The 14664-nt window shown below is 48.8% G+C and overlaps 1 protein-coding gene across 1 annotated transcript; it reads right to left on the minus strand.

Annotated features, from left to right (window-relative positions):
- Nucleotides 1-377: 377 nt before the first annotated feature.
- LOC119102402 (uncharacterized) lies at nt 378-12088 on the minus strand. Its single transcript, XM_037225771.1, has 5 exons — nt 11918-12088; nt 10305-10493; nt 2865-2980; nt 1926-2071; nt 378-397 (listed from the first exon to the last, which is right to left on the minus strand). Exons 1-5 carry the CDS (start codon nt 12086-12088, stop codon nt 378-380), a joined length of 642 nt encoding a protein of 213 aa, XP_037081666.1.
- Between the last annotated feature and the right edge of the window lie 2576 nt (nt 12089-14664).

Here is a 14664-nt window from a genome sequence, read left to right on the forward strand (position 1 = left end):
CCAAAAAAACAAATAAACAATAATGACTTGCGAGACTGTTTCTGTTGTACGCTACCCAAAAGCACACACATTCAATCGATGTGAGGTGGCATATGCCTACGCATTCATACACTAGCCATTGACTTAACTGTCAACGATAAAACAAGCGAAATAAATAACAACGGCCAATGGTCCAACCCAACCTACAAGCACCACATATGCCTACTCCTCGTAACAGACAAGAGCACCTAGAACACTGCGTAACAGAACACCCTAACGCGGCCGGCAGACGACTGAGGGGGGTCGGCGGAGCGCAGCGGCCGGCGGCGACGTCCGCGCCAGGGCCGGCTCGCGGTGGAGCCACGTCCCCTGTGACGCCGGGTCTCGTGACGAGCGGCTCACGTCTGAGCGCCGCCCTCTGCCGCAGAGACGCGTGAGGGGGTGAGGGGACGGTGAGAGGGGCAGCATCAAGGGTTGCAACATCGACAGGTAGTGGGTGGCCCATGAGAAGACATTTTGAGGGATTATTTCTTACCGATAAGGTCGGCGGCAGAGGAGAAACTTTAAAATAAAAAAATTTGCAGAGGCAAATACAGTTTTCGGGTCCATTCTTTCCACACAACGCCATGGTGCTAATATTTAAGTTCTGAGATGCTGGATGCAACTGAATTCCAATTGAAAGTTGTAATATACCCATGTCGGTGGCACGTAATGACGTGCCGTCTCTACGTGGACTCTGTGTCCGACAATTGATGCCTACCGGCTCGTGAGGAAACGCAGAATAAGGAAGCTCATTGCCGTCTGCATGCCTGAGACAGCTTTCCGTTGAAGGGATGTAGCACCAGGTGACCCAGTATTGTCAGAGAGTTGATGACCAAAGAGAAGATGCAATCTGAAGCGAATCAACACTATCCGACTGTGGGCGACCAGTGAGCGGATGCACCATCAAGGGACTCACCACTATCAGACTGTCGGCGACCAGTGAGCGGGTGCATCATCAAGGGACTCACCGCTATCAGACTGTCAGCGACCAGTGAGCGGGTGCATCATCAAGGGACTCACCACTATCAGACTGTCGGCGACCAGTGAGCGGGTGCATCATCAAGGGACTCACCGCTATCAGACTGTCAGCGACCAGTGAGCGGGTGCATCATCAAGGGACTCACCACTATCAGACTGTCAGCGACCAGTGAGCGGGTGCATCATCAAGGGACTCACCACTATCAGACTGTCGGCGACCAGTGAGCGGGCGCATCGTCAAGGGACTCACCACTATCAGACTGTCGGCGACCAGTGAGCGGATGCACCATCAAGGGACTCACCACTATCAGACTGTCGGCGACCAGTGAGCGGATGCATCATCAAGGGACTCACCACTATCAGACTGTCAGCGACCAGTGAGCGGGTGCATCATCAAGGGACTCACCACTATCAGACTGTCAGCGACCAGTGAGCGGGTGCATCATCAAGGGACTCACCACTATCAGACTGTCAGCGACCAGTGAGCGGGTGCATCATCAAGGGACTCACCACTATCAGACTGTCGGCGACCAGTGAGCGGGCGCATCGTCAAGGGACTCACCACTATCAGACTGTCGGCGACCAGTGAGCGGATGCATCATCAAGGGACTCACCACTATCAGACTGTCGGCGACCAGTGAGCGGGTGTATCATCAAGGGACTCACCGCTATCAGACTGTCAGCGACCAGTGAGCGGATGCATCATCAAGGGACTCACCGCTATCAGACTGTCAGCGACCAGTGAGCGGGTGCATCGTCAAGGGACTCACCGCTATCAGACTGTCAGCGACCAGTGAGCGGGTGCATCGTCAAGGGACTCACCGCTATCAGACTGTCAGCGACCAGTGAGCGGGTGCATCGTCAAGGGACTCACCGCTATCAGACTGTCAGCGACCAGTGAGCGGGTGCATCGTCAAGGGACTCACCACTATCAACTGGTGGGCGATCGGTGAGACTGTTTAGTATCCAGCTGACGGAGCACGGCGAGGCCCACTGCTGGCAGACCGGGCTGGCAGCACCGGTACCCCCCTCGAGCTCAGGGCTGGTCCTGTCGGCCGACTGCTCACCTCCCCTGGGAAAGGGCAGTGGCGGGGCATCGGACGCCTGGCACCAATCCCTACGGCCTCGGGCCCTGTGTGGGGCCTGTTGACCGCGAGTCTAAACTAGCTGCAACCGCTGACTGCTGAGATCGCTGGGGCAACACAACAGCCAGGTGTTTTGCGTGATTTACTTTTCCCATGTTGTTAAACGCTGTTGCATGCTTCGCAATTGTGCAGTTGATCGGTGCAGCTGCAGTTTGTGATCTACCTCCCCTGGATGTTTTCTCAGCAAAAGTAGAACCGAATACTGCTACGTCATCAAACACTGACTTATTGCGCCTGAATGTGTCCGTAATCTACCACTACATGTTTCATTTGCCTTCATACAGAAGGCGATGTCACACGCATACAAATGCCCTCTGTAATGATATCATGTAATGTAATGGTCTATAAGGGCGTCCAGAAATGGGGTCACCTTGCAAGACAGCAGCCATGAGATCCTGTCACAGATGAGTTGTGCAATCCACAGCCTTAATAATGCACCCGCAATGCATTGGAACTGATGTGTTCCTAAACGTTTGCAAGACGCGGCACATTATTTTTTAGCAGATTGCGATTTACGCATGCCTACAGAATGCCGGCTTAACAAGCACGTCATGATTGAGGTGCATATGTGTATTTCTTTCATCAGCCGTTACGTATCACATAAAGACGGCATTGGACCGGACAAATGCCGGCCTTATAATAAATAAAAAAATTATCATAACAGACTTCGTCAGCTTTCCGCTTTGGTAAATGGTCACTGAGCTCGTCGCCGTGCCTCACCGGAATATCCTGCGCAGCACTGCCTCTTCAATGGCGTGAAAGCGGCTGGGGTCGTCGCGGTACTCGACGCTCAGCTCGCACACGAGACGCATCACGCACAAGTCCATCTCGGTCCTCTGTGGGCAGGTAAGCATGGCTGTGGGTGCTGTGGTTTACGGCACAGTCAAAATCACGAGTGCGAGATGAGGCGAGTAACCATTGCGTTGCTATTCATAGATCTCCGCCGCTTAAAAAAAAAAAAACACACACTGCACTGCGACTTTGCGGCCAATGATTGCACTATCAGACGTGTCTTCATACAAACTAATACATTGAAAGAAAACATGTGTTATTGCATCAGCCATGTCTGCGCAGCAATTATCCCTGCAGTTCTAGAAGTTAAAAGGGTACAGTTGCCGGTGGTAAAGGCCAACAGCAACAATGCCAGGCTGTCCTCAGTCTGGATGAGTTACATCCTCTTAAGGCATCACTGGGGCTACGTTTCAAATCCACACATCGGGGTGATAAGTTATCAGTTCATGACAAAATGATTGATCAGGATTGCCCAGAAAGCTGGTCTTTGCCAGAAATTTATTCAAGACGTATACCAGTACGCGCCACTCTTCAGAATAGTTCGATCATGTGTACTTAAGGTTCCGTGAGTGAGAAGCTGCACACTCAAGTAGCTTCCTCATGCAAAATCATCTTTACGACCCAACAGTATATCTAAGGTAATTGCCCGTGTGAATCATTGTGATGAATCAAGAGTTTTTAAGCAGGAGCGTTGGATCTTTCTTAAAAGTGGCACTAATTGGCCCTTCTCAAAGATATTCCCATTCATCCTTAGCGACATGGTATATTTTAAATTTTTACATAAATCTAAGAACCGAGTTATCCTTGCTCTTTCCCTCCCCCGCCCGGTTGCCGTGCCAATAGTTTTTTCAGTGAAGCTTTTTATTAGGAAACCTTTGCGAGCAAAATCATCGACCACAATCTACGGCTTGATAATGCTAGCAGAAATTATCATGCACGACATTGTGTATCGTCTTTTTATTGCAATAATCTCAATGAAATTGCATTAACAAATAAAGCGACACGAATATTTCCGGCGATCCTTTGACCAGCGATGGATCTGAATCCGTCCGGCCTCCGACTTCCACGCATAAACTCAGTGACTCGGAACAAGTTGAATCATCCTACCGATGAACATCACTTTCTAAATAAAGCATTCATTCGCTTTGCATGAATCCATTTAATGAATCAGTCGGACTCGTATTCGAACTTTCCAATTCGGAAAAATATGAAATCTGACCGAGACTCATGACACTATCAGTCTGGCTTCGGATTAAGAAAACCTTATGTTCAGACTAAGGTCTGATTTTCATTTAAACTTCAACCTCAATGTCTGGAGGGTGCATCTAAATATAAAGAGCAAGAGCTGCGAAAGAGGCGCGTGACTTAGAGCGTGGAGCCTGATGTTTTGCTATATCTTGGGCTAAATTGCGTTAAATGGATCAGGTCCGTTAAGACCGCGTCGGCTTTGTTCAATGCTAGCAAGGCTGTGACGAGTGCTAACCCGATCTTTTACACGGGAAAGATTGTGCCAATACAGTTACCTTTATCATTTGTGCCTGCACGAATGACAAGTAGGGGGTTCAGTCTAAAAGTCACCCAAGGGGCCTTGTCAAAGTACTTTGTGCCGGTACACGAGAATAATTTAACAAAACGAAGTGCATGACGCCCCTCGTTTTGTGTAACCTTGCCCTGTCCCTGTGGAGTTTTGTTAGACGAAGCAATGGCGCAGTACCGGACAAGTCATCGTAACGGACACTGGAAGACTTACCAAAATCTCGCAGTGAGGTAATGGTCCCTCTTCCATGTTGCCTGGCACCGCAGTTATCCATAACTATCAACGTTTCTAAACTCTATCCCTGTCTAGGGAGCGGGCGATTCGGACCCCTGGTTGTTTTGCGCGGCACTCGCGTGGTAATTGAGCTTACGTCTTTTAGCCTAGTGGCCTTTCCCAACTTTTTGTTTTGCATCCACGGGGAAATTTTTGCTTTTATACATGAATCGTAGGCAGACTCAGGACTTTTTTGGTGTGCACTGGGGTGGAGTGCGTCTATGAAATTACAGCTGGGGGGCGCAATATTTCAATTAAGCATGAAAGCCGTTTTGTCTCAACAGCAGGGACACCCGAGTGCATAATTATGGTTATCTCATTGCAAAGGGTGGATTCAGTGATACGCCTGGGGGTATCCCTCCAAACTCAGTGCTTGGATGCACCTCCGAAACATAGACAGGTGCATGGTAATTTGTGTGTCATTACTCAGGCTACGTGTTTAATGACTTTAGATGCCAACTTTGCGGTATCTTTGGTGTTCAATTCAATGAAATTCAATAAATAATAAATAAATAAAATTTATATAAGTTATAAATATATGCATATACATATATACATATATAAATATATATATAATATAAATTTATAAACATAATAAATAAATAAATAAAATAAATACATGAAATTCAAAAAATTCAAAAAATTCAGTAGCTGTTTGCATCAATACTTTCTTGACAATATGATATTCCCGGCATCGTCACCCTGCACAGTTTTGCATGATTTTTACACCTAGCTGTGCCTAGCGGTCATTTGAAATGATGAGTATGAGCTTAAACCCATCAGCTTCGGAATATACATTGCAATGCATACCACATTGACTTTGCTTGCTACTGCCTTCCTTAAAAAATTAGCTTCATTTTGCCGGGCAGGACAGGGGTTAGAAGTCATCATCGACCCAGTGCATGATGCCAGCGACTACAAAACAAAAAACTGGCACAGCCATATTTCAAAACAGCTAAGCTCAAAAACCAATGCTCGCTGCAGCTTTCCCAGCCTAATGGCCTGCCGTAGCTCTTGCACGAGTAATTTTAGATGTTATTTGCATGTATTTCATAAACGGAAGCTGTCAAAATCTCTACTATCGGGGCCCATTTGGACAGTAAGCACTGAAACTCCTCCTACTGTTTCTTCAAACGTTTTATTCAAGCCTTTTGAATGGATCAATTTGTGGAATCAGAATATGGGTAAAATGCTTCCGATTCACAGAATATGATCGGTGACAAAAATGGAAGGTTTTGCGAGATATTTGGTGACAAAGATGCGAAAATGGCAACAAATTACAGCGACCATCCCAGTTAGAGGACACTCAAAAATTCGTATTGGTGTACTCGCCGACACTTGCAGCGTAAGTATATGTGTAGTAAACAAGGAAACATCGATGTTGCGGTGTATGAGCAAGTTGAGCCACAAAATACTGTCAAATACTGAGCAGCTTTAAGCAGGATCATTTTTAGGAGGTGACAGAAATATACTACAAACTAGATTAGATCAGGGCGGACGCCACAGATCAGTGGTGACACACTGCTCTTCCAATGACCCTCAGATCAATGCTTTTCACAGATCTTTCAGTCGAGATTTTCTTCACATACTAAGCTGTATAAAATACCTAAACAACTGGGCTTATTTCTAGTCGTAAGCGTCATGGCTGGCCTCAGCACCTTGCGACGAACGTGATTACTCTGCTGCGAAGCACGCATCACTGTACCTATTTTGTGCCAAATAGTATGTAGGTGTCTTTACGCACCTCACGTTCCAGCCATTGGTTGGTATTAAGGACTGCGTCGGCTACTTAAGCCATTTTGCCATGTTTTTGCGACGCCAACTCCAGGATATATTTGACCAGTCTGCGAATGCTGGACAGTTTTTCGCCAGATAACACAGGTGGATCGAGGCAGCAATGTACGCCGGTTTTTTAAAACATTGGGTGGCGCAGGTAAAAGTTAACCAATGCTTTCCTCGAGAGTGAAAAGCTCGCACAATCGCGGATGTGGTAGCATCCGACTGCTGTCGAGACAAAAGCTGTCTTGCCCGGCACCAACAGACATGAGTGGGTGCCAGCGACGCTGAGCGCGAGCCCCGAGGGCACTCTCAGCCCGAGCCACCAGAGGGGGCGGGTGGCCGGCATGGCAGAGGCGATGCCAGGCGTTGCACTGACACTGTAAGGGGGCAACAGCTGCTACTTCAATGAAAACATGTACAGCAATAGTGCGCGTCGTCAGAGATTCCACATACGTCATATCGTGACAACAAAAGATGCCCCACTTGACTCCCTAGCGGTCGAAAGCACGCGTCAGCTGAACCCGCTGCAGGTGGTCGATTGTCAAGTTACTCTTGTCGGCGGTGACGTGTCCCACCTCAAGTCTAAAGGCGGCCAGGAGCTTTTGACGATAAGCTTGCTTGTCCACGTGGCTTTGTGATCAGGGGCGACAGGTCAGGCGAGTGGAAAGCCGCATAACGGCAGTCTTAAGCTGATGTGCATGCCAAGGGATAGGTCATCATCTAATCCAGGAAACACGATCGAGCGACGCGGCACGCATGGCATGCGCGGTATCGTGCCAACCTGCTGGAGCCGCTGCCGTCCCTACCGGTCCCGTGAAATCGCCTCAGGGTCGCTCAGGACATCAGAGCGGCAGTGATGTGGCGCTCTGAGATGGTGTTGACAGGATCCTCGTTTTCGTCCTCAAAAAACGTTTTTTCTTTGCAATGTGACGAATGCGAGATCATTGATGACTGTTATTGCTGCTAACCCTACTTTTGTCATTGCACGGCCTTTAAAATGCCACTGCAGTCTTGATCGTGTGAAAAATACGCATCCCACTGCTGAGTAAAACATGGGCTATCCTTTATCTGGGAACCTTCATCATGCACAATGTAGGACTGAAAACCTTCTCCCCATATCATTAAAGGAATTCCGCGCCGGGACCGGTCTGCATTCGGACACGCCTCCTCGCCGACAACACTGAATAACCGGAAGCTTCACGCAGCCGTTTTTCACATTTCTACGTTTTTTTGCGACCTTGATATTGCCCACACTGACCAGACACTACCATCCGATCGTCTAATTCCGGGTCTATAGACTTTGCATCAAAAGCCGCCAAGTGCTCGCAATGTACCGCAATGTTCGGCACGGTCTACCCTGCTCTCGCAGGTCACCTGGCACACACGGCTTTACAAACCGAGGTCTTGTTGCAGTATTTAGGCAGAAAGCAGTTCGAACGCTTTAAATATCAGCTGCCAAAAATAATGTAACAAAAGCCACCAACCTCGGTTTTCCGCTGCAGAAAAGTCACAGAGTGTAGGACATTCTCCCGGATATTCCTTGTCTGGGCCCTGCTCCCGTCCACCGTCAGCGGCCATTGCCATGGACCGGTTATCACCCATGTGACTGCGAAATGATCGTGTGGCTGCTCCCCTGCTTGTTTATAAATCAGCGTCACCGCTGATTGGTGTGTGAAGCAGATGGATGCCTGTTACGGTATATATTTCCGAATCACCTTTCCTTACACCACAATACGGCAGCCAATACACTTTCGACAAAATTGCCTGCTTCTGACATGAATTGGTCCACCAGGCATTCATGTGTCCCTCTTTCAACGCAGCAACGCAAATTGCAACGCAATTAATCAGCTCTTGCATGTATGTAAGACATTTTTCTTAAACAAGCTGCGTACCGTGGGTGTGATTTCTTAAAATGAATGGGTGGGGTCAAAGTTGTAAACGTTGCCAACAGGTGAAAAGCACGCAAATCTTCTTGTATTTCATCCCCTTATGCTCTGCTTATCCAATATATATATATATATATATATATATATATATAGAGTTATGTATATATTATTTATATATCTATATATATTTCACTAAAATTGTGTGAACAAATACACATGCAAATTACACATTGGCAGAAATGTAAACTTTGGGTTTTATGGAAAAAAGAAAGTTTATTTACGACACTGCAATTAGAGACGTAGGCCACAGCTGTGATATAAGACGACAAATCAATTCTGAACTTAAGGTAACGTGGGTTGTAACATAAAAGGAGAGTACAGCTGATAGCAAAGCGGTGGAAAGTGATTTTTATGGATGGATTAAACCCTGCAAGAGCTCTCTCCAACACGGGTATTACCCCAGTATGTCGTGAGATAGCGCATGAGGTTTGTCACGTGTCCTTTATGGCTGTGGTGCGGCCGATGACCAAAAGATGTTCTTGTCCTTCTCCGTACACGCGACATCTAAGCTTTGCACTGAATCAATGCGCCCATCAGCCTTCAGCCCGCTGTGCCAGTAAATCCTGCACTATGGCCTACGCCCCAATCACCGGGGTTTTTGGCATGACCAGTAATGGTACTTTAGTGCAAACGCACCTTCCGAAATCTGATTATTCATGACGTTTATGACTCGTCACATTTCCTTTACCTTTTGTTTTGTGTTTTTTGTTGCAATTACGTTAGATAGCAAAAATTTCTGGCAGATTTAGCCTAAGGTGGCAATTCGGGCCTTCCCGAAATTTGTCGGAGACAAAAAGACACTTTTCCCCTGTATCAGAGCTCACACTAAGCAGGGCTTGTGTGGGCTATGGCCTTTTCTATCCTTCTGCATCCTTTCGTTTCTGGAGTCGGCTCTGGCAGTTCACATGCATCACAAATAACTAAGACGTAATCAGCCTTGGTGTAATAAACCGCCCTATTTTAGCTCATTTTAGTTAAACTTCTGGCGGGTACAGTCAAGTAAACATCATCGTTCGCCTTAAAAAGCCCATGAGTCGTCCTGACATGTCTCTCAAAATCCTGTCTGGAATCGCCTCTAGATCATGCTGCGGCTCGCATTGTGAACAGCTATGCCAAATTCGTTTTCAAGGAAATTCGTCAGCATTCAGAATGTTAGAAACGATAAGGCTCCAGTCCTTGCTAAGCCAGGCCTACACCGTCTGGTGAATGGTAGTCTAGATAGCCTGTTATTCTGCCTCGTGTAAAGCGTGAACGGTTTGCTTGGTGTTTGTTACCGGGCAACAAGGTTCGGGGAAAGCCAAGGGCGGAGGTACCCTGAGACGGAAGGAAGCAAGCAGCTTCCCACGACCCGTCTGTGGGTCTGCGCTCGCGCAGTGTTGCTGTATTACCTGGAGCGTCACCGCAATTTTTCACATTACACTTGATTCAGTAAAAAAAATCCTGCCGCTACTTTAATTGCTATCATTATCTGGACGTGTAGCAGTCGTGTTTGTTGAGTGGCTCGTCTGCCTCACCTGTCTGGCCGGCTGAAGCTGTCTGTCTCACCCAACTGACCAGCTGGAGGTTGTCAGCCTTACATGTCTGACCAGCTGGAGCTTGTCTACCTTGCCGGTCTGACTGGCTGCAGCTCGCCTGCCCTACCGGTCTGACCGGCTGCAGCTCGCCTGCCTTACCGGCCTGACCGGCTGCATCTCGCCTACCTTATCTGTCTGACCGGCTGGAGCTCGCCTGCCTTACCGGTCTGACCGGCTGGAGCTCGCCTGCCTTACCGGTCTGACTGACTGGAGCTCGCCTGCCTTACCGATCTGACTGGCTGCAGCTCGCCTGCCTTACCGATCTGATATGCTGCATAGCCGAGCGTCGGCGCCTGTAGCTGTAGGCTCCATAGGCTCCCGGAGGCCGGTCCTTAGCGTACGCCGCCTTATTCCCGTCCGAGTTGGCCCCGAACTTGACGGGGAGGTGGCCGAGCATAGCCAGGCCGTAGGCGATGCCCATGATGGCGGTGGCCACTAGCCTTGGGACCTGTCGCAGAGGGTGCCGGCACGGCATCAGCAGGGGTGTAATGCTGGGTGCAGTCTGAGAAGATCCAGCGCCTTAAATTTTGGTGGCCCACGATCCCTGTACAACCGAATGGCACGGCATACAGATATCATCCTCAGCACGAGGAAGTGGGTATCTTTTTAAAACGCTTGCGGAATCACTTAAATTGCTACTTCTCATCTAACGTTGCTGCCAAATAAACCAACACGGAGTGCACCGCTTTAAAGCATTTAAGCATTTCCCTGAGGCAGTACTTTTGACGTTTTTTATAGACACTGTACCCTTTCCTGGTTGGCAGGTAGGCCTGAAATGTAATCCAGGCGAAACCCAGCGAAACGGGCATTCCTCGTTATAATTTTTTGTTGCGTGCATTATTACGTGTGTGAATAAATGTTAACACTGAACAAACTTCTGATGGGAATCTAAAAATAAGTACAATGAAACAGAGTGACGCTTTTTTACGCCATGCAAGACATTTCGGCGTCTGCGTGAAAACGTTGCGCGCTGCACAGAATTTACAGGGAAAAACTTGAGCTGTGTCCCCCTTCCTCCCACCACGAAAATCGGTCTGTGTCTCTGGTGTAGACAGACGACTGACGCGGGAGTACGAGGATTCTACAGGGTTCTCATGATTAAACTGATGCCGCTTGGTATGACTCTATAAATAACTCGACTTAGTTTTCAATCATCAGAACTTGGTGCAGCTCCGCGTCCCCTGAGCTTGCCTGGCTTGGTCATGTCCCTCCAACCTTGCCCGACTCATACCAAAGTCCGTGTGCAATGACTCGCTACTCAAGACTAGCGTGGAGAACCAAACGAGATCCTAAGCATTTGGCAACACAACTTTGCCAGTCATCTAATTCATTAAGTGGCAAATCAACTTGACAACATTAGGGCCTACAATAGGCACTGAATCATATATAATTGAGAGCTATTTCTCGGAAAATTCAAAAACGATCCCAGTGGTGCTGAATAGTGCTAATGCGGGGTAATATGGTATGACACATGCTAACGGCGTAATGCCAATTTTCATCAAAACGAAAAAGACGAATCAGCACAATTTTGACATTTCTCCATTGTTGGCTTTGCAATCCAGCAACTCTGTTATATCTGCCTTTTCGGCATTATCTGTGTCTTGACCTACCTTTACTCGAAATGAGCTGCCCGCCGGGCTTTCACAGTCATTCTTTTCCCGCTCGCTCGCTACCCACAGAAAGTCGCGCGACTTGGTCCTGGGCCCTTTTAGAGGCGCAGTTGGGGGTATTTTGGGTCATTAAGTGGCTGTGTGTAAAACATGCTTTTCTTTTCTGATTTGACTCAAAAACGCCTCGTCAGCATTTACGTTTTGACATTTGCCAACATGGCTGTCTCAGCGTCGGGTGTCCCTAATTTTAATACATACATACGTTTGTCAGGGTTTGATAGTCCTCCGGGTCGAGATGAATTTCATAGAAGTTGATGAAGGGATGGAAGATGGTCTGCGGCAGTTGGGACAGGAACCTGCCGGCGACGGTGCTGCAGGAGACGCCACCGAGCAGCAGCAGCCCGTACAGGCACACCAGCCGGAGGGCGGCCATCGCTGTACCGCTCTGAGGGACCGGCAGGAGACGCCTGAAGAGATCGGCCGCGTGCTGTCTCTGGTCACTGTTGCGGAGACCGTAGGCGCCTTCCCAGGAGATCGCTCGCTTGCTGCGTTCAGCCGCCGTCCCGTGAGCTGGAGGAGGCGCTCCAAGAGACCAGTCGGTGGCTGTCGCCAGGCGCTGCACCAGATGACCCGGGACCTCCGCAGAGGATCACTGCCCGACCGCCTCCAGCCGCTGCTCCGAACACAGGTGACTGATCAGGGGAGCGTCGGCGTGCTGCAGAGCACGCCCCGGGAGATCAGCCTCCGGCTACTTCCAGCTGCTGCGCCGTCGGCCGAGAGCAGGCCACTCGGGGTCAGCTCCGCGAGCGTTGTTCTCGGGCCGTCAGTAGCGTCCCGACTGCAGGTCCGCTTCTCAGGTGACCCTGGGTACGCTGCACAGCCGCCGCTGCAGAGCCGCCCGTCTGGCGCTGCTAAGCCCGTGAACCTGTAGGGACGCAGCCTATCTGATTGCAACGTGTGGCGGGCGGTGGAGCCGACCCCGGTGAAAGCGGCCTCATTCCGACCGTATTTGCATGATAACAAATGGCAACAGCAGCCTCGCGCGGTGTGTTCACTGACTGCAGACGCTTGCTTGGGAGGGGTAAAAATGCATCAGCCCCCAGCATATCGGTGTATTTATGGGCAGGCGCAACGACAAGATTCATAATGAACGGGTATGGGGTTGTCTAGTTCATTGTCCTGTTCGGCATTCACATGCTCGTTTAAGTGGAAACATACATACAAATATACATAAATATATAGATATATACATATTCATATACACACACACACACACACACACACACACACACACACACACACACACACACACACACACACACACACACACACACACACACACACACACACATACATATATATATATATATATATATATATATATATATATATATATATATATGACGTCCGCATGCATGCCCCGTCTATTAACGTTTATCATGTCGCCGCACGAGAAAGGCGAGGGCTGCAACCACGATTTGGAAACCGCACGAAGCCATTGCAAGTTCAGACTGCTGCACAGTTTGCTGCGCGTGCGACCTTCCAGACGTCCACGAGAGACACGAAACGGGATCACGGGCACCTTCTTGGCCGCATATAATCTTTCTTTGCGATATTTCTTGGCGTGAGTTGCATACCCTAGGAATTTCGAGCGCTCTGAGAGTTTCAGCAAACGTGGACTTTGTTTTCTTAAATCAGAAATGTTATTCAACACAACGCATACATCTTCCCTGCGAACCAACAAAAAAAAAAAATACTCGTATGCCTTTCGCGGGGGCGGATTCAGGAATTCCAATCGGAGGGGAGGGGAGGGGGAGGGCACCCTCTCCAAGGAACGCCAATTTTAATAGACCGGCGACAGCCCACGCTAAAAGAACTCCGATTTTGGTTGCTCGATTTTATGAAATCGCTGAAGAGACCACAGGATACACACAATTGGCTTATTAATCTGCACCGAAGACATAACCTTATCACATAACCCAAGCTCTGCACGGCGTGAGCAACGTGTGGTGTTAGCTCTCGTGGCCTGTCCTTTAGACTGTCATGCCACTGCAACACCCAACACCTTTATTGGACTTACTTTGGTGCCTTGGATCGATAGATCAAAGGTACAGTATCTGAAACAGCCATTCCTCTCTTAATCATTCAGCTTGCACACAAAATCCCTGGATTAAAACATAACACTAGTCCTGTTTTGCCTCGGATCAGTTGCCAGCACTAACTTCAAGAAATGCACGCTTGGATAATTAACTAGAGCAAATGACATTGCTGCATCCGATAGCTTACGCCGCTTTCAGACCAATCCACTGACAGTGCATCCCTTTGTAGAAGCTAGTAGGCTGATTTGCTTTATTTTGGCGTTTGAATGCACAAATACACCATACGTATGTTGCAATCGTCGGGAACAAATCTTTGCGGTGAGCTTGTTGAAGACCAGTATCCCGTTTTCGAGGCCGCGAGCAGAACTCCTGGAGAACGGCGGTCGCGTCGTTACCGAACGTTTGCCGGTAGGTTTGCGGAAGGCAGGAGACCTCCAGACACTCTGCGGTCATCGTGGACCTGATCGACGATGACCACGAGGTCGACGCGGCTGAACAGGCGCCCCAGGTCAGCCGATGACGTCGGCAGTGCGGCGAGCACCCGAATGGGCTTGTGACTGCTAAGAAGCAAGAATCCAGATTGGAGAAGCTGTCTCCCACAATTCGTCTGATATAATTTGTGATGCAGGTAACCGCACAATCAAATGTCTCATTTTGAGTAGTTAGCTGATCCGACTATTACTGAGAGACTATTTCAAGGTCACCCAGGCATCCATGACGTCATAATAGCGTCATTCAAATCTTGTGATTCCTTTGGCATGCAACGATCAAGGCCAAGCAAAATATGATTGTCGAGTCGTTCATATCTCACGTTCGTGACCACGCTTTCCACCTCTGATAGCTGAGCACGCCAAGAGCGTGCTGGAGGATCAGCCGGCGCGCGACCTGGTGTAGACGCTCCTACAGGACC

Source organism: Pollicipes pollicipes, unplaced genomic scaffold, assembly GCF_011947565.3.
Source record: "Pollicipes pollicipes isolate AB1234 unplaced genomic scaffold, Ppol_2.1 Scaffold_5724;HRSCAF=6776_pilon_pilon_pilon, whole genome shotgun sequence".
NCBI lineage: Eukaryota > Metazoa > Arthropoda > Thecostraca > Pollicipedomorpha > Pollicipedidae > Pollicipes > Pollicipes pollicipes.

Coding starts and splice junctions, on each gene's coding strand:
- LOC119102402 (XM_037225771.1), bottom strand. CDS start 12,088: ATGGCCGCCCTCCGGCTGGTGTGCCTGTACGGGCTGCTGCTGCTCGGT. Junction 10,494..11,917: donor ACTATCAAACCCTGACAAAC/GTATGTATGTAT, acceptor CCTCTGCGACAG/GTCCCAAGGCTAGTGGCCAC. Junction 2,981..10,304: donor CTATGCAGCATATCAGATCG/GTAAGGCAGGCG, acceptor ACCTGCCCACAG/AGGACCGAGATGGACTTGTG.